This window comes from Rousettus aegyptiacus, unplaced genomic scaffold (assembly GCF_014176215.1).
Source record: "Rousettus aegyptiacus isolate mRouAeg1 unplaced genomic scaffold, mRouAeg1.p scaffold_m13_p_12, whole genome shotgun sequence".
Classification (NCBI taxonomy): domain Eukaryota; kingdom Metazoa; phylum Chordata; class Mammalia; order Chiroptera; family Pteropodidae; genus Rousettus; species Rousettus aegyptiacus.
The window spans coordinates 9,711,559-9,738,934 of NW_023416287.1; the positions used below are offsets into that span (position 1 = coordinate 9,711,559).

The 27,376-nt window shown below is 44.0% G+C and overlaps 1 protein-coding gene across 6 annotated transcripts in view; it reads right to left on the reverse strand.

Moving 5' to 3' along the window:
• EYA2 (EYA transcriptional coactivator and phosphatase 2) overlaps positions 1-27,376 on the reverse strand; it is a 207,942-nt gene that overhangs the window by 57,937 nt on the left and 122,629 nt on the right. For all 6 annotated transcript variants that reach the window (XM_016121230.2, XM_016121228.2, XM_016121227.2 and 3 more), the window contains 4 exons: positions 24,168-24,235; positions 22,153-22,330; positions 14,402-14,544; positions 8,517-8,600 (listed from right to left, as the gene is read on the reverse strand). In XM_016121230.2, the coding sequence (XP_015976716.2) occupies positions 8,517-8,600; positions 14,402-14,544; positions 22,153-22,330; positions 24,168-24,235 (473 nt within the window). The remainder of the gene's footprint in view (positions 1-8,516; positions 8,601-14,401; positions 14,545-22,152; positions 22,331-24,167; positions 24,236-27,376) is intronic.

Below are 27,376 nucleotides of genomic sequence, written 5' to 3' on the forward strand. Positions count from 1 at the left end.
CGTACCCCACCCCCTGGCCTTGGTGTGTCACAGGCGTAAATGCTTCCAGGGGTGAAGGCGGCGCCATACACAAGTGGAGGCGCCGAGCCCTGGGGGGTGTGAACGCTCCGCTTCGGGGAGTGAGGGGGGCTGAGGTGAACCCAGGGGTGCATTCTTTGAAAACTAAGACCTGGTGTTGCCAGACCTTCCCATTTTCCAAGAGAAGTGAGACATCCAGATTTTTATGTAAAATATCCAGAATTAAAAATATTGGCAATGAATTTATAATTTAAGGAAATGCCAGGGGACCACACTAAACCTGTCTTTAGGCCAAATGCCCGAAACCTCTAATCTCTTCAGATTGAGCAAGGCCTGGACCTTTACAGGGTGACGTGGAAAGAAACTTCGGGTAGCATTCGGCCCAGGCAGGCAGCAACGGTCGCCTGGCTCCACCCAAGTCCCCTCGCCTGCCAAAGTGTCCCTGGTCCAAAGCCTGACTATAGTGGCCACTTGCTCAACACTCCACAGTCTTTGCTAAACTCCTGCTGTGGGCCAAGCTCTGGGTGAGGCCAGGCCAGGCTGGCACCTGGCATTCTGGCCCTGGAGAGATGCTGACAGGCCCCTGTCTTGTCCCAAGTGTGGATATTTGTTCCCTTGAGGGCAAGTACCTTGGAATCTCATTTCTGCAGTGCTAGCAATCACGCATGCTGAAAACTCCCTACCCACAAGCTATTTATTTATTTGTTTATTCAACAAATATTCTGTCAAGCGGGTGTGCCAGGCACTGTCAGGTGCCAGGGGATGAGGCCATGAACATATCAGACCCAGTCCGTGTGCTCTTAGAACGCACAGTCAAGCAGAAGCGTTTGCTCCAGTGGCTTTTACTTTTTACCGTGAGGACATTCACGTGGACCCTGGGGACGCAGCTCAGACACGTGGTAAGAGGAGTGGGCCACATGCCGGCTTTCATCCTTGCCAGGCTGGGTGACCCTGGCTGCATCACACCACCGCTCAGAGCCTCAGTTTCTCTAGAAATAGGTCTAACAGGCGCAGCCACGCCTTTTATGTCTGTGGTGGGATTCAGTGAGAGAGACGGTGCGAAGCTCAGAGCAGTCCCTGCGGGATGCTCGTCCCAGTGCTGTCTGTGCTGGTGGGCAGTGGGGGAGCCCAGGTGTCCTCACCATGGGGACGAGGGTAAGGAAGACAAGGGGCTCTGGGTCCAGAGCCTGGTTAGATGCTGGCTTTCTCCACAGCAGCACCGTGGACAGCTGAGGCCAGACGATCCTGTCATGGGGGCCGAACTGTGCACTGTTGGATATTCAGCAGCATCCGGGGCCTCTGCCCACCGGATGCTGACAGCACTGCCCTGAGGCGTGGCAACCAAAAACGTTATGACATTGCCAGAAGTCCCTTGAGGGGCAAAACTGCCTCCAGTCGAGAAGGACTGAGTTAGAGCCACGGTGCGGGACGGGGTGATACGGAAGGATCCAATACCATGGGGTGCGGGGGGGGGCAGTGAGAAACACAGGGCGTTCACACAACGCCATTTATGCACACGACAAATAAATGCACACGAGGAGAAAATACGTGAAAATAAACAAAAAGCTACACATTAAACCACGGGGAGAGGATGGGAAGAGTACAAACAGGTCTAAAAGGAAACGCACAAGAAACAAGAGAGAGGCCTTGTGTGGGCAAAGTGAATAACTCGATGTCTGTGTGTGTCCAACCCCCCAAAACAAACAAACAAATAAGAACGTTCACAGTAGGGAACTTGGCACACAGTGAACGTGTAAAAAATGAGAGAGTTTGTTCAAGAGGAATCTGCTGGTTGGCAATGGAGACGAGATCGGGTCCCTTCAGAGAGAGACCATGGACAGAAAACGGGATGTCTCTGTAGCCCAGAGGGTGAGAATAAGGAACAGCATCGCATGTGTCTGTGGCTGGTTCTGCCTTCGAAATGTATCCAGACTGCGACACCGCTCGCCACCCCGTCTCTCCCACCGCACTCCAAACGGCCACCATCTTCCCGCTGCACTGCTGCAGGAAGCCCCTCACCGGCCTCCCCACTTCTACCCTGGCCCTTCTAGACGGTCTGCTCTGCCCAGGGAGGCAGCCAGAGGGGTTCTTTGCAGATATAACTCAGACCCTCTCCTTCCTCACTCCAGAGCGCCATGGCCCCCACTTCAGAGTAGAAGCCGGTTGAGTGACCCCCACCCCTCTGCTTGCTCTGCTCCAGCCACACTACCTTCCTTGTCCTTTGAGTCCCCAGGAGAACTGCCACACTGGGGGCTCTGCACTGGCCGGTCCCTTTGTCTTCCACCAGATACCTGTTCCTCTACTTCCTGTAGGTCTTCATTAAAAATCCACTCTCCCCACGAGGCCGCCTTCTCTGGCCACCTTTCCTTAAATTGAATTTCAACGTTTTCCCCCTGTAATACTTCATATACTTCAAAGTATACCATAAATAAAGTGAAAAGACAAACCACAGACCGGGAGGAAATACTTACAAATCACATATCTGATAACAGACAGGTATCCAGAATACATAAATAACTCTTACAGCTCAACAATAAAAAGACGGACTAATAAAACCGGGCAAAGGATTTGAATAACTGTAGCTATTTCTCCAAAGAAGATATTACAAATAACCAATAAGCACATGAAAACATCAGTAGTCAGTCAACATAATTAGCTATCAGGGAAATGCAAGTCGAAACCGCAATGAGATACCACTTCATATCCACTAAAAGGACTAGAGTCAAAAAGACAGACAATAATAAGGGATGGCGAGAATATGGAGAAACTGCAACTCTTATATATTGCTTACGGGGATGTATAACGGTGCGACTATCCTGGGAAACAGCCTAGCAGTTCCTCAAAATGTTAAACCCGGAGTTCCCATATGACCCAGCAATTCTACTCCTAGGTATACACCTAAGAGCATCGAAAACATATGCCCATGCAAACACTTGTACACACATGTTCACGGCAGCACTATTCTAGCAGCTAGAGTGGCAGCAACCCAGCTGTCCACCAACTGGTGAATGGATGGAGAAAATGTAGTACTGTGGAAAATTATGTGGCAATAAAAAAGAATGAAGCAATGATACGTTTTACAACATGGATGATCCCTGAAAACAATGCTAAGTAAAAGCGGCCAGCCACGAAAGACCACGTGCTGTATGGGCCAATTTATAAGAAATGCCCAGAAGCTAATCTGTACATAGAGAAAGCAGATTAGTGGTTGCCAGGGGCTGTGGGAAGAGGCAAATGTGGAATGTTTGTTAATTGGTGTGGGGTTTCTTTCTGGAGTGATGAAAATGTTCTAAAATTAGATAGTGGTGATGGTTGCACAACTCTGTGACTATACTAAAAACCACCAAATTATACACATTAAAATGGTAAATTTATGGTATGTGATTGTATCTCAATAAAGTTGTTATTAAAAAAACACACAACTCTGGTCTCAGAGTTGAGCCTCCAATTGGGACTGAGCTGCCTGGAAGGCGAGGCATAAAAAGAGGCATTGGGGCTGGCCCACTGTGAAACCTGGGAGGGCTGCCGATAAATCCCGCTCGGAGTCCCTTCCTGGCCACAGGCAAAGGCTCCTGACCACCTTGCGTTTGCCTAATTTCAGCTGGAACAAACAGAGTTGGACTTCGGGGAAGTGGGGAGGGAGGAGGAGCGGCTAGGAAAGAGGCGGCAATCGCTGGCTGCTCCAGCTCTCCAGGGAACCTCTAATGGATCCACAAGACGCAGGGAGGTGCAGCTACCAAAGGGATGCTCTGGCTCTGAGTACTGGGTAGGAAGAGATGGAAAGGAAGTGGAGAGATGACAGCTTCGAGCAGCACATGCTCTGATTGGGAACAGGAAGAGAGCCCAGTTTCTGTTTTAAAACTCAAACACTGTTTGGAATCCTCCCTTAATCATTTCTGTTCTGTTGGTCTTATTTCCCTAAGTAAACCATGAGTCGCGCCTTTGGCCAGGATAACAACTGACGTGATTTCTGCTCAACACAATGGTCGCAAGCTGGTCCTTGGCGTGGATATACAGGGGTTTTTGACCTTCGGAGCCAATTCTGGACCTCCATAGTTCTCACCCTCCTCTGGAACGAGCACCTCAGTTTCCTTTGGGGGACCATGCCTCCCCTTCTAGCTCCATCTGGTTGGGACGGAGCTCACCTGCTCTTCCTCGCTTTCTAGGCTGGGCCAGTGAGATGGATGCCTGGGAGTTGTGCAGGAATTTAGGAGGTAGAAGGTCTTTTTTAGTTGGGATTGCTGAGAGGGAGTCACTATATGAAGAAAGTTGGCTGAGGGGTACAGAAACACCAAGCCCTGAGAATATTGCTTGAGCTCCTGGATCCAGCCCAACCTGAATCCCTCATATCCCTGCATTTTTCATTTCTTGTGATGCAATAAGTTTTCTTTGTAGCTTAAACACTCAGTGCTTCAAACTGAGAGTCCTGATTGATATTAGCTATTAATAATAAACCCCACATGGCTGCACTTACTAGAAAAGCACAAAGAGAAAGCCATGGGTCCGAAGTCAAGGCCATGTATTGTAGTTCTGTTATGAACACCTCGACTTCCCTGTGTCTCAGATACTGTCTGCAAAATGGGGCTCACATTCCTGTTCCTCTAGATCTTCTATACTTCTCTGACTTCCAAGTTTATAGGTGTAGCCCAGACCAGTTGTCCTTTATTCCTTTTGAAGAGAACTGTTTTTCCTCAATATTTTTCTTTCATTGTTCTTCTTCTTATTACATGGTACTTTGTGCTAGAAACTGCTAGCTATCCTCCAATATCCATTCTTCCTTTTACCCTCTCAGAATAATAGAGTCTCTAAATTTTAATGGGGCATGTGACTCCCTTGCAGCTAGATACGGCCTTATAGATTCCCTTGCAGCTAGATGTGGCCATGTGATCAAGTTCCAGCCAATGAGATGTGAGCAGAAGTGATATGTGCAACTTCTGGGTCTGGCCTTTGAAGAGAGGAACAAAAAATAAAAATATAAGAGAGGGTGGGGTTAACTCCCCTTTTCCTGTTCTCCCTTCTCACTGGCTGGAATATAGACATGGAAGTGAGCTGTTTTATCTTGGCAATGAGGGCAATGCTTTAGAGATGGCAGAGAATAAGACAGAAGGTCCCTGGTGCTCGGTAACGTTTTGACCAGCTTAAACTGCTTACACTCGAACTGTTAGGTGAGGGAAATAGTCCATCTTGTTGAAGCGATAGTTATTTTGAATCTACGGGCTGCTAGATTTAGCAAATAAAAAATACTCATTTTTCACTGAAGAGAGAGCTGGAGGAGGGAGTGGAAAATTCTAGAAAGGTAATGAAGATGGCACAGAACCCCTGGGGACTCCAAGGGCTTTTCACCTCAGTTCCCTCTGTATATTCTGGGAGCACCTGGGGAGCCAAGTGAGCCTGAGGTCTGATTCTCACTCTCTTGTGGATGATTTTACTCTCTCTGGGCCTTGGTTTCTCCTCATGTACTCTGGAAACAAATTGAGCATGATGGTCTCTCAGGTCCTTCCAGCTCTGACCTTCTGTGGTTCTGTAATTCTAAGATGAATGTTGAAACTCAGGTGCCAATGGGGCTGGGCGGGTGCCATAAACAAGCTAAACAGACCAGGCGGGGGCCGTGGGTCGCCAGGAGAGTGGCAGCCCCTGCTCGGCTCCTGCTGATTGCTGCCACTCGGGAATGCAGGATGGCCAGATTTTCTAATTTTTCAAGAAGAGCTGGAAATCTAGATTGTTTTGGTCTGTACAATCTCCTAATTTTTAAACGTTGGCGACAAATTCACATTTTTTTAATCACTCTAGGGGCCAAACAAAAAATGTCTGCAGGCTGAATTTGGCTGGTGTCACGAGTTAGAAAATTTTTGTTTTGATACCATGTTTTGTTTTCCCTTCCTCCCTCTCTCCCTCCCTCCATTCCTTCCACAAATGTTTATTTGATGCCTATTATGTGGGGGGCACTGTTCTATGCACTTGGGATAAAGCAATAAACAAAAAAAGAACAAGGTGCCTGTTGTCATGCAGCTTTCCTTTCAGAGAACTGTCATTATTCATTCATGCAACAGACACTTATTGAGCAATTCTGGCCCATGCACTGTACTTAGTTGGGCTGATAATTGTTTGTGGTCTCTGCCTTCATAGTACATATAGCCTAGAAGGGAGATGGACATTAAATGTATAACTATAATATAAATGAAAAATATAGTTATGGGGAGAGATGCAATTTAGATGCAGGGGAGTGGTGAGGAAAGACCTCTTGGAGGAAGCTACGCTGAGAACTGAAAGATAGGATTTGACCTTGTAAAAGAACTTTCTAGAACATTCTAGATTACAACAGAGGCTTCCAACGTGCCTCTCCCCCATGTCTCCTCAGCTGTCACTATTCTTGTATATGCAGAGGCTTTCTATTATGAGCACATGTGATTCCCTGATGGAGGCCAGAAGGTTAGGGAGGTAATGCCCCTAGGAGAAGCCCTCAAGCCCTGAGAAGCGGATCTGCAGATAAACACCCCAGCACCTTCGCTCGTGGGGTGGGTGGACTCTGAGCTGTGTTCTGCAGTCTCCCAGAGGGCCCTGGAGGACCCAGCCCCAGTTACCCACAGAAGTAACTACTTTGTACCCTGCAGTGGCTGCCTTCCCTTCCCTGTCTCACTTCCCCACTCTGTATCCGATGCGCCTTAGAATCTTCCCCCAAATCAACTACCTGCACTCACTGCTTGTCCGCGGCTCTGCTTCTGGAAGAAGCCCAGCAGATATGGGAGAGAACGTGGCAGGTTCAAGAACAGAAAGCCACTCTGGATGAGTAGTAGAAAACGGGGCTGGAGAGTGGGCAAGAGCCTGCTCACGAAGGGCCCTGCAGGCTGGGGTGAGGGCTTGTCAGTGGGGAAGCCACTGCTGCCTTTTCTGCAGGGGAGGTATCTGACCGGGCTTGCATCTTGACCCCTCAGTAGGAGGCAGTAATGGGCAAGGGTGGAAGCTGGGAGACAAGACAGCTGGAGGTGACGACAGCTGGGAGCAGGTGGCAGGCCTGGAGAGAGGTGGCTGGCAACGAGGAATCACGTGCGCCAGGTGGCAGGGGGCTCAGAAAGGAGCTCCGGGCTTTGTCCTTGCCTCGAGGAAGCCCACAATTTGGTTTATGGAGTGATGATGAGACAAAGACACCGAAATCATGCCTGAGATTACAAAGCCCTACGCAATTCATGAGAACCGGTTTGCTGCAGGAAGCTGTAGAGCTTCCCAGTGGGCTATCTCAAGAGAAAGAAGAGTGAAAGAATGCGTTTTAGGGGAGGTGACTTTACCAGGGTGGTTAGAAAAACCAAAGAACACTCAGACCTAGAGGGCAACTCCCTGCGGGAGCCCCTTCGGGACGGCCCAACTTATGCCGATGGCGGCCAACTCCACTCGGGTGTTTCAGCAGCTCTTGACTCTGCCATCCTCTACCTAACCCGTGCATAGTGCAAACACACATACCGGATTTCCCGCAGGCACTGCTAGACGTATTAACGGCATTCCTACGCAGTAAGAGATTTCTGCACCACCAACACCATTTTTATATTCTTTACAACATAACGGCATACGATAAATCTATCTTGCTAATTATACATCCAGCTCGTTATAAGTCCCATAAAAAACACGAGCAGCTGGAAAAGGCATGAGGTGATGTCAAATCATATTCCTGGTCTCTAAACAGAAACAGAAATACTTTCCAGGCGCTGTGAGTCTCATGGTTCCTACCCAGGCGTGGAAGCAGCTGCCAACGGGTCGCTCACCTTGGATGAGATGACAGCTCGCCAGTGCTCTGAAGCTCCGCCCTTCTGACCCCACCTGTCTCCCAGAAGAGAGGGCAGATGCCTGGAGCATCCACATGTGGTTTGTTGGGAAGCCCTCGGGATGAGCGCAATCGGCAGGGTTTGGGTTTTAGCGGTTGGGTTCGCTTTTGCATTATTCAGGTGGTTTCAATATTTCTTCTATTCACCACTGATCGGCCCGTCGCATATGCCCAGAATTCTAACTGGACGGCTCCCCAACATAATTTGTCTGATAATACATTTGCAAAGCTGTTGCTAAGATCCACACTGGAGCTGACAAAATGCCTCCCCCGTCTCAGAAAAATGAAAGGAAAATTAAGTTCATCTGCTGGAGACACTAAGATAAACAACAGAGAAGAAGAAAAGACTCTACCTTGTTTTTTAGCTAGGATTACTGGTTTTGGCTGCAGCGTACCCTAGTCCTCTTAAGAGAAAGCCAACACAACTATGAACTTATATTCTATTAAGTGGATGTTGAACACTTCATGTGTTAGAAGAAAAAGCTTGGGAGACAATAAAAGAGGAAGCTAATTAAATTTTCACATGTCAAGGGAAAATTCCATAGGTTTTCAAACCCTCGTGGGCCCAAAGGAGCAGCTTTTGTTGGAGAAGCCACTTCATAAACTGCCCCCGCGATCCCCAGGACAAATCAGCTGGACAGATGGTCATAATGGGGGAAAAGAAGGGAGACAAATGTATTCTTACCTTCCCGTATCTGGACGCAAAAGTCCCCGTGAGTAAGGAGTGAAAAATAATTATTGTCTCATCCAGGTCCCACACGAACACACGCTGTGATGAAAGAGAGGAAGAGAATGGAGACAAACGGATTTGCTTGCATCTGACTTAATGTCTGCAGAAATTATTCCCAGGAGGACAAAGAAATCTTGAAAAACGTTGTCTTTAAGTTATAAAACATGTGACTCACTGATGTGTCCCTGCGTCCCCTCCGACCTCAGCTGTGTAAAGTATATGCTTCTGGCTAAGTTTTGGGCTCCTACCGACCCAGCAGATTTCCAGAACCAAAAAGCCTGTTTTTGCCTTTCACATAAAAGCTCAAAAAAAGGAGGGCTTCAGTCCAAAATCAACAATAAAAATGATAAAACTCATCTGACAAAATGAAATACTACCATTTTACCTTCACAGCTCACTGTGAGTCTTTTGACCATTTCTGTTTTTAGCAACTCTGGCGGTTACCTCCATAATGCTAAATAACATACTTAGACCTTTACTTATTGATGAGCCAATATTAAACAATACCTTTTGACTTGGCAATCTGAAAGATTTGGGTTTAGCTCATGGTAATCTCCACCATTTCTCCAGAACTTTATATTTTTCACACATGTGAACGCTTCTATTTCCAATTCCATCAGCTGTGGACAGTCCCTTGGCTAGAACAGAAACCCGATATGGAAGATACGAATATTGGTGTGTCCGCCCTTTCCCCTATCTCCTCCTCTCTCTAATATTTATCAGCTTTAGTTTTACCTTTGTATTGTCAGTGTGGATAAACTGGTCTGTATATTTGGTTTTATAACTATACTTAAGCCTTCTGTGCTCTGTTTACATGCTGATTTTAAAGTTGGTAACCACTGAAGAGCACTTGGATCTCGTCACAAGTGTTCACTGCAGAGCCAAGTAATGTGCTAGAATTTCACTTCCTTCCCTATGTGCCCAATGTCCTCATCCCAGGGCCATTTTAAAGAGACAGTTCCCACCATCAAGGTCATATGCATTCTCCTTTCCTGCATTCCATCCCAATTAAAATCATGCCACATCTCTGTCTGTTCACATAGGAGTCGTGCCTGTTTGGTTTAACTTTTGGTTTTTGCTGGAATTTATTGGTTGCTTAAATTATGTTCTTGTTTCCGATAACATGTCTTCATTAGAATCTCAAATTCGGCCACACTTTCTGTATCAAAGATGTCCATCTTTGGTGACGGAATGCTCCAATATCGATTGGATCAGCTTCAGGCCTGCTGCACAGCTAGCATACTGAGATTTCCCTTTACCGTTATTTCTGGGTCAGCTCCACTGCTCCCTGGATCCCGAATCTCTTCTTGATTTTCTTCCTTGTTTTGCTCGAGTACATCCTTAAGTTGCTTCTTCTCAAAGGGTGCATGGAAAAGAATCTTACTGAATTTTTACATATCTAGTGACATCTTTATTTTGCTTCACAGTTCCTGTGTGTGCAGAATTCCAATTGGAATATGAACATCCTTTAGATCTTTGAAAGAATTCCTCCATTATCTTGTGGCATCCAGCATGATTGAGAAGTCTGACGTTTAGCTTGTCGTCAGTCCTTTGTAAGTTTTATTTATTTTTTTCTCCCTAGGATTATTTTTTAGGATCTTTCTTTATATCGGGTACCCTCAAATTCCATGAGGATATACCAGGTGCACTCTTTCTTCATTCATACTCTTTCTGCACTTAAGCATTTTCAATCTTATTTCTTCGAATAATTTCCTCCTATCTTTTCCACTGTTCTCTCTTTCTGGAATTTCTAATAGTCAAATTAAACCTCTGGATTGATATTACTTATCTTTAAAAATATATTTTCTATAATTTTGTCTTTTTGATCTATGTTCTGAGAGATTTCTTAAACTTTCTCTTCCATTTTTGATTCTTGCTGTTATTTTAAAATTTATGTTAACTGTCTGAGTGTTCCTTTCCCAATAGCTGGCACTTCTTATTTAATAAATGTAATATCTCCTTAAATCTTTATAAAACAATCAGAATTTCAAAGTTATTTTCTGTTTCTTAAATTACCTTTCTTGATGTTTATCCTACATATTTATCCTATCTTTTAATATTGCTGTTTTTCCTCATTTTTCTGGTGATCATTATTTTTAACAAAGGCCCTGACTGATCATTTGTGTAGCTGGTCTTGGGGGGGTGGAGGGTGGGGCAAAGGTACCTACGCAGTGTGACCCTCCACTGGTGTCTTTGACACCTCCCTAGAGCTCAGGGGATGTGTTTACCCATTAGCATTTGCCATACCTTTAAAAATAAAGAGATGGGTGGTATCAAAACAAAAAAGATCAATTAGAGTGGGAGTTTTCAAACAATTAGCAGACCTGAGTATAACTTTGTGCATTTTTTGGTCTAGTAGTTATACTGATGGCTATGCATGTGCTGGGTCATGATAGTAAGTGTAGTCCCTATGTGTCATGTTTGAAAACCACTGTTTTTGAGGAGGATGTCTGGGGTTTAAATACGATAAATCCTAATTTATCTAAATTAACTAGATCCATTAAACTTATATATTTTGGTAAGAGAATTTTTAAAAATCCACAAATATTTTCAAATTTAATTCAGGCTCAATTAATTTACCTACGACATCCCCGCTGAAGAAGATCGGTCCCCTTCCTCCATTAGCCCCTCAGTCTATTCCCCGGCCCTAGAGCCTAAGTGGAAATTCCTGGTGGTCATTCTGCAGGCGACCTACTCCCTAGCCCACTGGGTTTGGGCCAGAGTGGGTCAGAGGCCTTTTCCTGGGAACTTAAAGTTGGGGCCTAGAAAGAAATACATTGCCTTTGGGTTTTGTTGGTAGCCACATGTTCTGAAGGGCAGAGAAGGCCAGTCTTCAGAGAGAAAGAGAGAGGAACAAAGGGGTGGGAAGTGGAAAGACGACACTTTTAGGAGACCTGGTTTCAGTCAGAAGCAGAACGAGGGGCCTGGAGAAGAGCCATTGGAAAGCCAGCGCTGCTTGCAGATTCTAGCACCTTCGTTGTGGCACGTGGGGGGAGAGGTGTAAATGCATTTCCTTGCCCTGTTACCCCCGGAGTGTCTTGCTGATGCTCCACTCTACCCCTGCCCTAGGGTTCTAAGAGAATCCCTGCATCCTTAAAATGAGTTCAGCTTTCTGGTTTAGGTTAGCTCAAGTTGGTTTCTGGCACCTGCAGCTGAGGGAATTTAACTAATATACACTCGGAATTTTCCTCCTTTCCACTTCTTTATATAATTTCTCTCTCGTGGGCTTCATTAGCAAAACTGCCGAAGACTTAAGAGGTGTGACCTGTGCGAACCCACCATGCTGACATTAAGCACAGAAGTGAAACACGGCTCACACCTTTTCAACTGTGCTTGCCCAGCGGTACTCACTCTGGAAATCAAGAAGTAGATGTTTCCAGAATAGTATCACCCCATAATCTCTGACTTCCATGCCACCCCCACCTCCTTCTCAGTTTAATGGAAAAACGGCTCTCCACCCCCACCGCCCCCTACCAAGAGCAGAAACCATGTTCGGTGACCAAACAATTTTTTTTTAAAATACTGCAGCATGTGTTGCTCTCCACGATTTCTATAGCTCTGTAACTTTAAACTGGAAAACCCTCAGAAATACGGGAGGCAGAAAGGACCACTGAGGTTAATAAATATTCTTTTTGCCTTTTCCTGATGGGATTGTGTGAAGTCTCCTCAATTTTGGAAAGTGGGGCCTTTAAGAATCAGAGGAAAAGCAAGAACAGAATCCCCTGGACCGAGAATAGTTCCATAAGCAGCAGGAACACTTGCTCTGTTGCAGGTCCCCATGGTGGTCAAGCTCTCAGAGGAGATGCCTGCTGGAGGGTGACCACACATGGTGGACAAACATGATGTTCAAATTATTTAACACCGAGGATGACTGGGATAGACACCAGCCATAAACAACTGCGAAAGTCCTACTAGTCAACACTGGTTCGGTAATTCGGCCCTACCAGTGAATCCTGGGTAAGAAGCCAACGTCCTGGCCGTGGGCATTTGTTGCTTGTGTCTCCAGCGTCCACTCCCTTCTGATAAGAGCACCTGGTTCTCTTTTCCCATCGTGTGCTGTCTTTGTGGGACTGGCAATTGTGAGCAAGCATAAGACCCAAGCCAGGCCACGGGATGCCGTCTCCTTGAAATCGAACATCGACCGAAGTGGCACTAGAATTTCGAATGGCTGACTTTCCGACAGAGGCTGGCACCGGGAAGGTTCCCAGGATTCCTTGGTGAGGCCTTTGTAACTGTTACTGGTTTTATGACTTCCTTCAGTAAATTCCTTTTGGCTTAAGTAACCAGAGCTGGTTTCTGTTGCTTGCAATCAAAGGACTGTAGTTAATACTCCAAGATTCTTGTCCTCAACAAGGATTTCTATGCCTGATGTATGGCACGGAAACCCCAGAGGATGGCTGGGCTTTCACTGATCACTGTGGGCAGACAGTGAGGAAGGTGGCAGTGACGAAGCAAGTCACACTAGACATCAGTGCCTCTTGTTTTTCTTCTGAGACCACTCAAGCCCTGAGATTCTCATACAATTCTGGGAGGAGAGGTGCTTCAGTAATGAGAAAGAATTTCCTACCACCCAGATGGGATGGAGACCCAGAGTCAAAATTACCTTGATTTTAAGGAATTGCTGGAAATGGTATTTCTTAGCATCTCTGAGTTTGCGGGCTAAGCTTTGTAGCTGCTACGTATATTGGACAGGATTATGACTAGGGATGTGACGATGCAGCATTTGGATTTCTTGGTACTGACATTAGCTTTATACACTTACCCACGGCACACGCAAGCCAGCAAATGACTGCCTTTTGCAAGGAAGTACAAACTAGTGCACATGTCCATTTTTCTCCCTTGATAGATAACAGTTGCTTCTTTCTGCTTTTTGGGCATTCATTTGGCCTCTGTCCTCACTAAGACCCTCCACCTTCTCTCATGCATGCTTGCCTGGGAAAATGTCAGTGCCTGATCAATAATCCTACACTTCCCTTAGCACAATAAAGATCGGTGCATCCCTTAGACCAGCTGTTCTCAGCCTGGACCATACTCTGAAATCACCTGGGGAATTTAAAAATATTGATGCTTGGGCCCCACCCTCAGGAAATCTGATTCAAATGATGTGGGGAGCAGCTTGAGAATGATTTCTCAAAGCTCCCCAGGAGATTCTAAGGTACAGCCCCGGTCAAAAACCACTGTGCGAGAAGCTCAGCATCACAGGAACCATGCACACTCATCTGAGCCAGCCTCCCGTCTCCAGGTAGATAAACGTCTCTGCCATGTTAGAATCACTAGGGGAACCTGTAGAACTCCCCCCTGTCGTGTTTTAATTTAATTTATTTGAATCACTTGAGGGTGAGCCCTGGGCATCTGTATTTTAAAAACCATCCCAGGTGATTCTAATATGCAGCCAGGGTTAAGAACCACTGTGACCCAGCTGGGAAGGTCCACTGCCCATTGTTGTCTTTACTGGGGGATCTCAAAGTGTGGTCCCCAAACCAGCAGCATCTGGAAACTTGTTAGAGATGTAAATTCTCAGATCGGCTGAACTGGAAACTCTAGGGGTGGGGGCCCGGCGGTCTGGGCTTTCAGAACCCTCAGATGATTCTGGGGCTGCTACTATGTTTGAGAACCACTGTTCTTTGTCATTTCCAGAGTCACTTTTCTAGCCTGCCTGCCAACAGTGCATCCACATGGCCAACCTGATTCCTCCCTACTGTCCCTCAAGTGTTCTCTTCTGTTACTGTGCTTCGTGAACACAGAGGGCCAATCTCCCCCATTCTGTCCCCGCCCCCCTCCCGTTCTGGCCACAGATGGAGAGGACATTCACCAAGTCAAACAGAGGCGGCTGGCATTACCTCGATCTCGTTGTCCCCTGCCGGGGAGGGGTCACTGCTCCGCTTAGACCGTCCTCGGAGCTTCCCGTCAGAGGCCCTGTGCGGCCTGTCCGTATCTCCCTCTTTTGCCGGCGTGGAAGGTCCATTGTGTGTGTTATAGTCCCCTGGCGGAGGAAAGGGCATGGTGGGCATGTCAGAGGCTTTGCTGAGCATCTCCTCCCGGGAAAAGTCACCTAATGCCAGAACTACCTAATGCCAAAGCGGAAGGTCCCAAAGGCAGCCTCAAAGGCAAAGATCCTGCAGAATCAAAATTGCTCTTGATGGTCCCTTAAGTCGTTCATTCACAATCATTCATTCATCCAACAAAGACTTATTTAGTAGGAATAGTTCCAGGTACTGGTTCTCATAGCACCTGAACTCTAGAGGGAGGAGAGACAGCAGACAAATAAGGAAATAAATAATACGCCAGGTGGGGACATGTGTTATAGAGAATCAGTAAGGCAGGTGGGGGAACAGGGAATGCTGGGAGGTCACTGACTTGTGTGGGGCTAGTCGGGGAAGGCCTCACGGATAAGGGGACATTTGCGCAGCGATCTGAGAAAAGCGAGGGTGGGCCGCTGGGGGAGCGCTGCGGTGAGCAGAGTTTTGCGTTTGCAACCCTCTACATATCCTAAACCCGAGCATCCCTAGACAAATAGAGGAAGAAAATAAATATGAACATGTAGCTGGGCTTCAAACTCTTCTGTCATTAAGAGACCCCTCCCTTGGGGTTAATGCCAGGGGAGGGGGTGGGTTGGGGAGAATTCTGTGTTCCTGTCCCTACATAGCTAGCTCCATTCTCTATTAAAAGCGAGTCCTTCAAGCTTTACTTGTTAAGAGGTATGTCCATTTGAGAATTAAATGAGGTTATATACTCAAAAGCATCCAGCACAGGGCTGGCAATGAGGAGGTATGAGCAAAAGACTTGAGTTGAGTTCTGGCTCAACTAGACCCACATACACATGAAGATCAGTGAAAAGGTTCAGGGCAGAGGGCGGGCACCTGCCACCTCTGGTCGAGGTAGTGTTTCTGGACACGGGGCGCCAAGAGGATGCCAAGCTCATGCCCTTGGACAATGGTCCAAAGGCCCTGAACAAGTGAGCAGCATCCTCCCGGGACTCAGGTCCCAAAGCCAGCATCCAAGTTGTGTTGTTTTTCAAGCACAGAAGTTTTAAAGATAGGCTTTTTATTAGACTTTATTATCTTTAACTCATCAGGGAACTGAGGCTTAGTGGGCTGACGGAAGTGACAGAACTATAAACCAGCGTGGAAACAGGACATCCTCTCCCACCTTCTCAGTTTACAGCTGCTTGTTTAGCTCCCAAATGTATCCTGTAGACTCCATCTCTCCTTCCATAATCACCAGTTCTTGGATCATCGGGGGGAAATGCTTTTGTCTAAAAATACTTGGCAGTGGACTGAGTATTTTTCCCTACCGGGGAAGGACTATTTGCCTCGGAAACCCAAAGGACTGAACTTTGTTTATTTAATATTTATAAAACTTCTTAGCAGACTAAGGACATACTAAGAAAAGATGTGATTTTGACTTGTTGGGACTGCTGGGTCATCTCCAAGTCCCCATCATTCTCAGGGTACAGCATTAGAGATTCCCAAACACTGATCTAGCAAAGACTTCCTTCTGGAGGATGAGGAATAGGCAGTAAATAAAATTGCAGATGCTTATGAGTCATGTAAATAAGGTTTATCCTGATTCACTTGGTTGTTCTAAGGTTATGGAACCTTGGAAAACATTTGTAGACCCCATTAAAATCCAGGCAAATATTATTAAAAAGAGGGGGAAACATCAGGTATTTATAGATATCTAAATAAGGTATATGGGAAGCCAATTTATTAGGGGTGCCAAAAAAGCAACACTTTTCCCAACTTTATATAATCTTGAGAATGAAGGGTCAAAGTTCAAGGTCACAGTTAGTGGTACACAAGCTAAAGCAATTTATGTAAACCTTTCTTGGAGTTATTTTACTCTTTTTCTTTCTCCTCTTTTATTTTTTTACTTATTTTAACAGCTTTATTGAGGTATAATTGACACATAATAAGCCATATATATTTAGAGTGCACGATTTAAGTTTTGACACATGTATAACTCTATGAAACAATCACCATATCAAGATAATGAACAAACCCAGCACCTTCAAGAGTTCCCTTATGATCCTATTGTAATTTCTTCCTCCTGCTCCCCTCCCGGGCAACCACGGATCTGCTTTCTTTCACTATAAGTTATTTTGCATTTTAGAGTTTTGAACAAATGGAGTTATGCAGTATACATATATATGGCTTCTTTCAGCCAGCATAATTGTTTTGAGATTTAATCCATGTTGTTATGTGTATAGATAGTTCATTCATCTGTGTTAATGAGTACAGTTCTATTGTATGGATATACCACAATTTGTTAATCTGTTCATCTGAGGATGGACATTCTGGGTTAATTCTAGTTTTTGACTGGAATAAAGCTGCTAGGAATTTTCACATATCAGTCTTTACATGGATGTAAGCTTTCTTTTTTACAAGTATGATTATTAGGTCATATGGCAGGGTCTGTGTTTTACTTTTTAAGGAAATAGCTAAATTGTTTTCTGAAGTGGTTGATTGTACCATTTCACATTCTCACCAGCCAGGTGAGAGAATTCTAGTTGCTCCACATCCTTGCCAATATCTGGCATGATCATTCTTTGTGATTATAGCCATTCTATGAGGTACGTAGTGGTATCTCATTGTGGATTTAATTTGCATTTCTCTAATAACTAATGATCAGCATCTTAATCACGTGCTTCTTTGTCATCCCTGTACCTTCTTTGATAAAGTGTTCAAATATTTTGCTCTTTTCTTTATTGGGTTGTTTTCTTATTCTTGGGTTTTGAGAGTCCCTTATGCATTCTGGGTACATGTATGTAATGATTAATTTTTTATGTCTAGTTGACTGGGCTAAGGGATGCCCCGATAGCTGGTAATACATCAGTTCTGGGTGTGCCTGTGAGAGTGTTTCTAGAAGACATTAGCATTTGAGTCAGTAGACTGAGTAGAGAAGGTGGTCCTCCTCAGTTGCGGTGGACATCATCCATGCCATTAAGGGTCCAAATAAAACAGAAAGGCAGAGAAGGGAGAATTTGCTCTCTTCTCGAGTTGGGACATCCATCTTCTCCTGTCCTTAAACATTGGAGCTCTTGGTTCTTGGGCCTTTTGACTTGGACCGAATGACACTATTGGCTTTTCTTCTTCTCCAGCTTGCAGAAGGCTGATCGTGAGCTTCTTAGCCTCCATAATCACATGATCCAATTACTATAATAATTGGATCTCTCCTCCCCTACACTGGCTCTGTTTCTGGATAACTCTGACTAAATAAAGATATATGCTTTGCAATTATTTTCTCCCAGACTGTGGCTTGTCATTTTATTCTCCTAACAATGTTGTTTGAAGAGCAAAAGTTTAAAATTTGTACGAAGTCCAGTTTATGTCATTATTTTTCTTTTTGGATCATGCTTTTGGTGTTATATATGAGAACTCTTTGCTTAACTCAAAGTCACAAAGATTTTCTCCCTTTTTTTTTTATTAAAGATTTATAGTCTCATATTTAGGTCTATCATCTATTTTATGTTAATTTTTGTATGTCATGTGAGGTATGGATTGAAGTGTGATTTTTCTGAATAGATATCCAGTTGTTCCAGCATCTTTTGTTGGATCATCCTTTCTCCATTGAACTGCCTTTGAACCTTTGTCAAAAATCAGTTGTCCCGGGTGGAAGGGCAGAACAGAAATAAAGAATGAAGCATCAAAAAAAGCAGTTGTCCATACAGACGTGGATTTATTTCTGAACTCTATTCTGGTCCATTGATCTACTTGTCTGTCTTTATGGCAGTAGCATACTGTCTTGATTACTCTGGCTTTGCAATAAGTCTTAAAATCAGGCATTGTTAGCCTTCCAACTTTATTCCTCTATATCTGAGCTGTTGAGGCCATTCTAGGTCCTTTGTATTTCCATATGAAGTTCAGAATCAGCTTGCCAATTTCTGCAAAAAAGACTGGGACGTTGACAGAGATTGCATTAAATCTATAAATCCATTTGTGGAGAATTGACGTCTTACCAATATTAAGTCTTCTGATCTGTGAGTGATCTCTTTGTTTATTAAAATCTTTAGCATCTCTAAGTAATGTTTTATAGTTTTAAGTGTACACACCTTGTCCATCTTTTATCAGATTTATCCCAAAGTATTAAATATTTGTTGACATTATTGTAAATGGCATTTAAAAATATTCAATTTTTTGTTGTTTGTTATTAGTATATGGAAATACTATTGATTTTTATATCTTATCTAGTACTCTGCAGTGTTGCTAAATTCAACTTTTTAGTTCTAGTTGCTTTTTTGTAGATTCTATCTGATTTTCTACAATGGTGATTGTGTAATTTTACTTTTTACTTCATGAAATTTTGCTTATTTGCCAATATGGATGCCTTTATTTTTCTTGCCTTACGTCTAGAACCTCCAGTACATGTTGGAGGGAATCAGGAAGAATGGGCTTCCTTGTGCCGTTTCTGATCTTTGGAGGGGTCACTGCAGACCTTTTGTCGCTATCCTGTTTTAGTTGGTTTGGGCTGCTATAACAAAAATATCATAGATTGGATGGCTTAGACAACAGAGGTTTATTTCTCACAATTCTGGAGGCTGGGAAGTCCAAGATCCAGGCATTGGCCAATTTAGTTCCTAGTGAGAGTCCTCTTCCTGGGTTGCAGGTGGACGCCTTCAGGCTGTACCCACACACGTATGCACAAATCTCCATATATGGAGATTTATTAAAGGAATTGGCTCACATGGTTATAGAGGCCGAGAAGTCCCACGATATGCCATCTGCAAGCCATCTGTACAACGAGGAAAAGGTGTGGTATAATTCAGCCCGAGTTCAAGGGCCTGAGAAACAAGAGCTCTGATGTCTGAGGTCAGGAGAAGATCGATGGATGTCCCAGCTCTTCGAGAGAGTGAAACTGCCTTCCTCTGCTGTTTCGTTCCAATGTGGGCCCTGGATGGATTGGACGATGACGGCCCACACTGGGGAGGGCTGTCTTCTCCACTGAGTCCACCAACTCAAATGCTAATCTCTTCTGGAGACGCCCTCACAGACACACCCAGAAATAATGTTTTACCAGTGACTGGGGCATCCTTTAGCCCAGGCTAGCTGACATACAAAATTAACTATCACACATGGATTCTTAAAGTGTATTCTTTAGCTTCCAAATATTTGGGAGTTTTCCAAAAATCTTTCCATTATTTATTTCTAATTTAATTCTGTTTTCAGAGAGCATTATCTGTATGACTTGAATCCTTGATTCGAAACTTGATTTAAGGCCCAGAATATGTCTATTTTGGTAAATGTCTCATATGTACTTGAAAAAAAATATGTATTTTGCTGTTGTTGAGTGGAATGGATTAAAGACTGTCTATTACATCTCATCTTTTCTTTTAACTCTAGTTCTCTCCCCAGAGAAAATGTTAACAGTTGCTTTTGAATTCTTCCAGAAATTTCCTATGCAAATATGGGTATTAAACTATACTTACACGGAAAAATAAAACAAAACCCAGGATCCTGATATACATGTAGTCCTTCTGTGCCTTACTTTTTTTTCACAATCAGTCGAAGAGCGATCCATATTAGATCTTTCTAGCTTACTCTTTTTAACAGATGTGTAGTGTGCCGCTGGTGGATGCATTATATATAATTTACTTAACCTGACTCTTGTTAATGGATATTCAGCTTGTTTCCAGTCTTTTGCTATGATGCTATTTCAATAAATAATCTTTTTTGCTTAAATCTTTGTATCTATATGGGAATTTTTATCTTTAGAATAAATTCCTAGAAGCAGAAAAATTGGGTTAAAGAGTACATGCATTTTTAATTTTGTTAGATATTGCCAATCTGCATGGAAGAGCCTTCCAAGTTTCCTCTTGAGAGACTAAAAAATATTTTTTCCTTCTATTTACTGAGGGAGACCATCTAAGAAGTTTTAAAAAATCTCCCAACTTTTTTTAGGATAATTTGTATCATACTTAAAAATATTAAAAGGAAAAAGTTCTTAAGCAACCACTACTAACTGTCCTTTCTCCTGAGTAACGTCAGATGTTCGGATTTTGCCCTCTACGTCGGCAAGTTGTCCTGCAATCATCTGCAGATTGTTGGGGCTTTATATGGCTGCTAATTTGCAGTCAATGTGGACTGCACTGAGGAGGTGGAGCTGGGGGTCTAGGAGGGAGAAGAGCATTAGGCAGTGCTAAGAGTCAGCCTGATCTGTCGGCAGTATGTAAACCTCTTGAGCCTCTGATGTTTGAAACCAACCATTTAAGGACATCCTGGATAATTTCAAAAGTGGAGGTTTTATGGGAAATTTTAAGAGAGGGCATGAGTATGAGCGTTCGTGTTTTTGTATGTGTGTACATACACACACGAATGCATACATGCCTTTCCTTTACAAAGAACGCTGAGAAAAAGAGGCAAGAAATTCAGTTACAGCTGACAATTATTTATGTCATTAGATTTTATGTGAGCTTGTTAGACATACAATAAAAACCATCTCAACCACTTATCGTTTAACCTTAGATAAATGAAGAACGGGAGGAAACAATAAAGAAAAATTTCAGAGAAACACAAGGGGCCTTTATGCTTGCTCCTGATGGGGAACAAAAATGACCTTCTCACAGAACCCGAATTCTTGTGAAGCGAGTCTGGGGGATCCAGTTCGCCACTGAATTACAGGGGGATGGGGCATCTGCTTGAAGGTTTTCTGCTTATATTTCCTTTCTGAACCCAGATGGGGGAGGCCACCTTTTAAAAAAGCAGGATGGTCAAAGATACTTGAGGATTATGGCAAAGAAAAGTTTGTTAAATTCCACACCCTTCAAAGAAAGCAGTTTGGAAATCATTGCATATGCATTCCTTAAGCAGTCTGCGGTGAGACAGCACACTGACAGAAACCAATGCTCCAGCCCTAAGCTGCCTCAAAAGTTGACTAGAAAGGCTTGGTCACGTTGTCTCCATGTATCACCAAATCAGGGACAACTAACACCCCCAGGAAAGGAACACATAAGGGCTAAAAGCAACACCTACACTGAGAACTCCAGGAACAAAACAGGCAGGTCTTCACTATTGTTCTGTTTCTAACCATCAAGCAATTAGTATTTACTGAGTGAACGTCCACACACCATCGTGCTAGCTTAGCTTCTACAGAGCTCCAAGACATCAGCAGGTTTCAGGAAACAAAGAAAGGAACAAAACACAATGATATTTCTTTTCACTTGGACATTCTAATTTCTTGCTATTCTGGCGTTTAATGTTGATAAATCCCAAACCGTCTTCTAAAAGAGAAGACACATGCATAGAAGACTTGTGGAATGAATAAATAAATCCACGGGCTGGTGACTTGGTTGCACAGGGATGAGCATCCCCAAGGGGCCAGGATGTGGACTCTCCCACATGTTGTTCATAATCTAGATGGGTTCCATAGGTTGAAATAAGAATTTTTCAGTGAATATTTCTGACTTTTAAATATGGGTGCAATTAAACACAGGCGCGCGCGCACACACACACACACCCCAACACAATATATCTCAGGGCTATATTTAGCCCTTGGGTGACTAGTTCATTACAGTTGGGACCTATGTCCAGTCTGTCCTTCACATAATTGTTCAGACCATAGCCATAAATGACCATGCGACGGTGACTGTACGTACCTGCAAGTGACTCAGAACTCTGGTTGGGGACGCTGTGCGACGCCTCCTGGAGGACGTAGGTGGACGTGGAGATGGGGGAAGGGCAGATGCCGCTGGCAGGGACGTAAGGTGGGCTGTAGGATGAGCTGTAGTACTGGGAGTACTGGCTCTGAGGGAAGCCAGCGTAGGAAGGGTAGTCCTGGAAAGGGGAGCACACAGGCGGTGAGTGAGGAAGGCTCTCGGGCTGGAGCCTTCAGTGGGCGGGGTCACAGGCTCATGAAGGCGGGGCCCCATGGGGCGGGTCCACTAACTCTCTGTCTCTGTCCAACATTAGAATAAAAGCTGAGGACAGGGACTTCCCCCAGAAGAGGACCCTGAGAGAAGGATTCAAGTGCAAATAGTGTACTCGAGGGGTGAAAAAGACAGCAGTTGGGGAGCTGGTGAGGTAGAGAAGGGAAGAAGGGAAAGCAGCCAATCCAGAGGCATCTAGGTGGGGACTGGAGTAAATTCTACCTGGGAGACGCTGGATGGTATGAAACACACATCTCAAAATGATCTCGCCACGGAGCAAAGGAGCCAACTCCAGCTAGCTTTGGGAGCTGCTCCCATGGGGTTTTAATTCCCTGGCCCTACCTGCCTGCCCTGGGCATCGGTTCTAGAAAACACCCTTGGGCCCAGGGATGCACACACTGGCAGCTGTAGGTCAGCAGGTGCACCCTGAGGGACATGAACGTGGCCCTGACAAGACCCGTTGTGGTCACTGCTGTATCCTCAGTGTCTAAAACAATGCCAGACACATAGGCACACAATAAATACTGGATATTCATGAACAAATGGGTGAGTAATAAAGTTCGCACATACACCTAGCAGACTAGGTGACAGTTTAGGTTCGTGAGAGGTGCGAAAACAATAGCACCTACACAGAACTAGGGATCCAGAATCTTCTATGAGGGAGTCTTGGAGGTCGAATCAAAGAATGCCAATCCTCTTTTCTCAAGCTTTGCTTAAACCGGCCAGACAGTCCAACTCTCCCACAACAGTCATTTAAATATTCTGCCCCATCCTCACCACACGCCAGTGCTTCTTGACCCTACAAGGAACTCATGGAAAGTTCAGCCTCCTGGGCCGCACCCCAGACCTGGATCAGAATTTCTGGGGGCAAAATTTAGGGAGCCTGCATTTTTGACAAACTCTTATAGTGAAATGGATGAACATCCAGAGTGAAAAACCACACCTTAAAAAGTATTCTTTTATTTACAAGTATTTTTACTTATATATATAGTACACCAGAAATAATACAAAAATATATGAGACAATTTTCACACATTCCAAGGTTTAAGTCATTTAGATTCTTCAGCTCACTGAAGAAGAAATAGTGCATTCCTCATATTTAAATATGTTAAATATTCCTAAAGCCCATCTATCCTGGGGTAGTTCTGTCGAAACACCAGCCTGAAAGCATGTTCATATTTTGTTCTGATAGAATTTTAGACTGAGAGGAACGATGCATATGAATGGCACAGAGTTCTCGTACACCTTCAGCAGGTTCTTAATTCACTCTCCGAAACCAAGAGAATCATACTATGAGCCAGCATTCATCTTTACAGTGTTGACTTACTTCATTTAACTAGCATTTATAAAGCCCCCACTGTGTGCCGGGCACTCAACACTGGGACACAGAGGCAGAGAAGATGCGCCTTCACCCTTCTGAAGCTCACAGTCCAGAGAAAGAGCACACGCGTTTGTGGTCATATATTTTAAGATGTGACAGTCAGTGGGTGTCTTGGGCTCAGGTCAGTATGTAATATATAACATGGCCTCTGTCATCTTGGAAATCTAGTGATGCCCATTTCTCTGCCTCTACACTGAACCTCTCCAATGGCGTTGTGGACAATCTGGCCCCTGTGGTCTTCAATCCTAGGGAAAAAGAGGCTGGATTTCTGGTGGGGATCGTGGGCAGAAGGAGGTGTTCTGGATGCTCTGATTTAAGAGGACTGACTACTTAAGGAAAAAACTGAGACGGCTGGTGGGTGTACCTGGTGGACGCTGCCGAATCCAGCTGCGCTGGTCAGTCCGTTGGCTCCTTGATACATCCCCGCTGTGCCTGTGGAAGGAGGAACAGGGGGACAGATGAGGTTTCTTATGGTCAGAAGGGGGCGCGGAGGAGAAGGATGCAGCGGAAAGGTGGGGTCTTTGAGGTCTGATAGGTTGGAATGGAACTTGTGACCTCGGCAAGTCCCCAAATCTCTGAATCTCAGTTCTCTCAATTAATGAGTAAAATAACACCATCAAAGCACCGTGGTGAGAAATAAATGAGATAGTGCACACAACACAGCTTCCGGTACTTGACAATTAAAAAAAAATTGTTTATTTTAAAATGCGCATAAAATTTAAAATTTTACTACTTTTAAGTGTGCCACTATTTTCAGTGGCATTAGGTGCATTCACATTGTTGGACAGTCATTGCCACCATCGGTCTCCAGAACTTTCTTCATCTTGCAAAACTGGAAGTGAGGACTCATTAAACAAATCCCCCCCTTTACCCCTCCCCCAGCCCGGCACCCATCCTTCTACTCTTTATGAATTTGACTATTTTAGGTACCTTATCCTGCGACTGGCTCATTTCATTTAGCATGATGGCTTCCAAATTTCACCCACATTCTGGCACGTGTCAGAATTTCCTTCCTTTTTAAGGTTGAATAAAGTTCCATTGTACGTATATTCCACATTTTTTTTTTTTTTAATTCACTCATCTGCCTACGGACACTTGGGTTGCTTCCACCTTTTGGCTATCACAAATAATGCTGTTTTTTGGGGGGTATAATACCATGCTATAAAATTCCCCCATTGACTTGTCAGTTGAATTATTTCTAAAGTAAATTGATATTGTGTGGCCATCACTACGATGCGGTTTTAGAACATTTCCATCGCCCTCCAAATGTGCAGTCAACCTCCCCTCACATCCCCAGCCTCAGGCAACCGCTGATCCGTTGCTGATTTTAGAGTACTGTCTTTTCTAGATATTTCACAGAAGTGAAATCATACAATATGTACTTGTATCTGGCTTCTTTCTCTTAGCATCATGCTTTAGAAGCTCATCCATGTCGTAAAGTATATCATTAGTTCATTCCTTTTTATTGCTGATTAGTCTCCCAGGGTGTGAATGTACCACATCCAATTTTGGGCTGTTATGGGTAATGCTGCTAGAAACACTTACGTACACATTCCTGTGTGGATATGTGTTTTGATTTCTCTTGGGCAGATCCCTAGAAGAGCATTGTGGAGTCATGTGGTAAGAGTATATTTCATTTTTAAGAAGTGGCCAAACTCTCTTTCAAAGTGGCCGTGCCATTTTACTTTCCTACGATCAATGTGTGAGCGTTCCAATTTCTCCAGCACGTGGTATTTTCAGTCTTTTTGATACAGACATTCTAGTAGGTATTTAGTATCATCTCATTGTGGTTTTAAGTAGCATTTCTTTAATGAGTAACTCTGCTGGGCATCCTTTCATGTGCTTATGAGTCTATCTTCTTTGATGAAGATCTATTCAAATCTTTGGCCCATTAAAAAATAGTTAGGTTTGTCCCCTAATTAATGACCTGTAAGAGTTCCTTATGTATTCTGGACACGAGTTCTTTATTAGGTATATTATTTGAAAATATCTCTCCATCTGTAGCTTGTCTTTTCATTTTCTTAAAAAATTTTTTTCATTTACAGTTGGCATCCAATATTACATTAGTTTCAGGTGTACAGCATAGTGGTTAGACATTTATATAACTTACAAAGTGATCCCCCCTGATCTTTTCTTAATGGTGTCTTTTGAAGAACAAAAGTTTTTAGATTATCATTTTTTAGTTCTATAGATCTTTTGCTGCCTAACCCAAGGTCATTAAAATTCTTTCCTATGTTTCCTTCTAGAAATTTAATAGTTTTAGTTCTTATATTTAGGTATGATCTAATGTAAATTAATTTTTATGTATGGTATGAGGTAAGGGTCTAAATTAATCTTTTTGTATATGGATATCCAGTTGTTCCAGCACCACCGTAAAAAGCTTATCCTTTTTTCCACTGAATTATTTGGCAACTTTGCCAAAAATTAATTGACGATAAATGTGAGAGTTTATTTCTGGACTCTCTCTGCTGTCCCACTGACGTTTCTGTCCTATGTCATCCTGTCTTGATTACTGTAGGTTTAGAGGAAGTTTTGAAATCAGGTTGTATAAGTTCTCCAACTTTCTTCTTGTTATTTTGGCGTCTATGCATAAATTTTGCATTTACATATCGATTTTAGATTAAGGTTGTCCATTTCTATTGGCCAGAAGGAAGCGGCACAACATTTTTCAAGTGCGTCAACCCAGAATTCTAGATTCAGGGAAAATATCCTTCAGGAGAGAAGGGAAAATCAAGACATTCTCAAACAAAGGAAAACTAAGAACCTGAAAGCAAATCTACCACGAAAGCATGGGCATAGTTCTTGTAACAGAAGATTTAAAAAAAGAATCTTGAAACATCAGGAAGAAAGAAAATACAAGAGTAAAAACACGGGTGAAGTCTCTTCTCTGTGTAGGATGTCACCAGCTAAATAACAGTTTGCTATCAAGTTTTCGGAATTACTTATTCAAACATTAAAATAGTTCCAAAGTCAAATCTACAAAATAAACTATATTCCTCTCCAGGTGCGGGGGTATGTGCTGGGCACTGGGAAGACAGTGGAGAAGTGGGCTGCCAATAAGTACCTTCACTGGGAGCGTGGGGGCATGTGGCCCCAGAAATCTGGTGCCACACCATGTGGTCTCTGTGATGCCAAGTGGGACCGAGGTACGGCCAGGGAAGGCTTCCTGGGGGAAATGACATCTGAACTCTTTCTGGAGAATAAGTAGCAGTTAGCCAAGTGAAGAGAGCAAGAACCAGGAACATGGCTGCGCCTGGGCATTCTCTCCTGATCTCCGTTACATGGGGATCTTGTCTAAGGCCTAGAAATCATAGAATTGGTCCGCACCAGTGTGGCGCACTGAAATCTCAATTTGCCCTCAATGGCCTGTCCAGATACGTCTGGCAGAAAGTCTAGGCCAGTCTCTTCCATTCAAGGTCATTTTTGGGGTCATGGTTACCATGGCAACCCTACCTGCCAAAACTTAGGAACACGCCTGGCTTAAGAAGTTTCCTGGATTCAGTGTTTTCTCTCCTGATTTCCCTTTTCTTTTGTGTCAGCCTTCCTTCTGAATGATGGCTTAGGGCAGGTTTG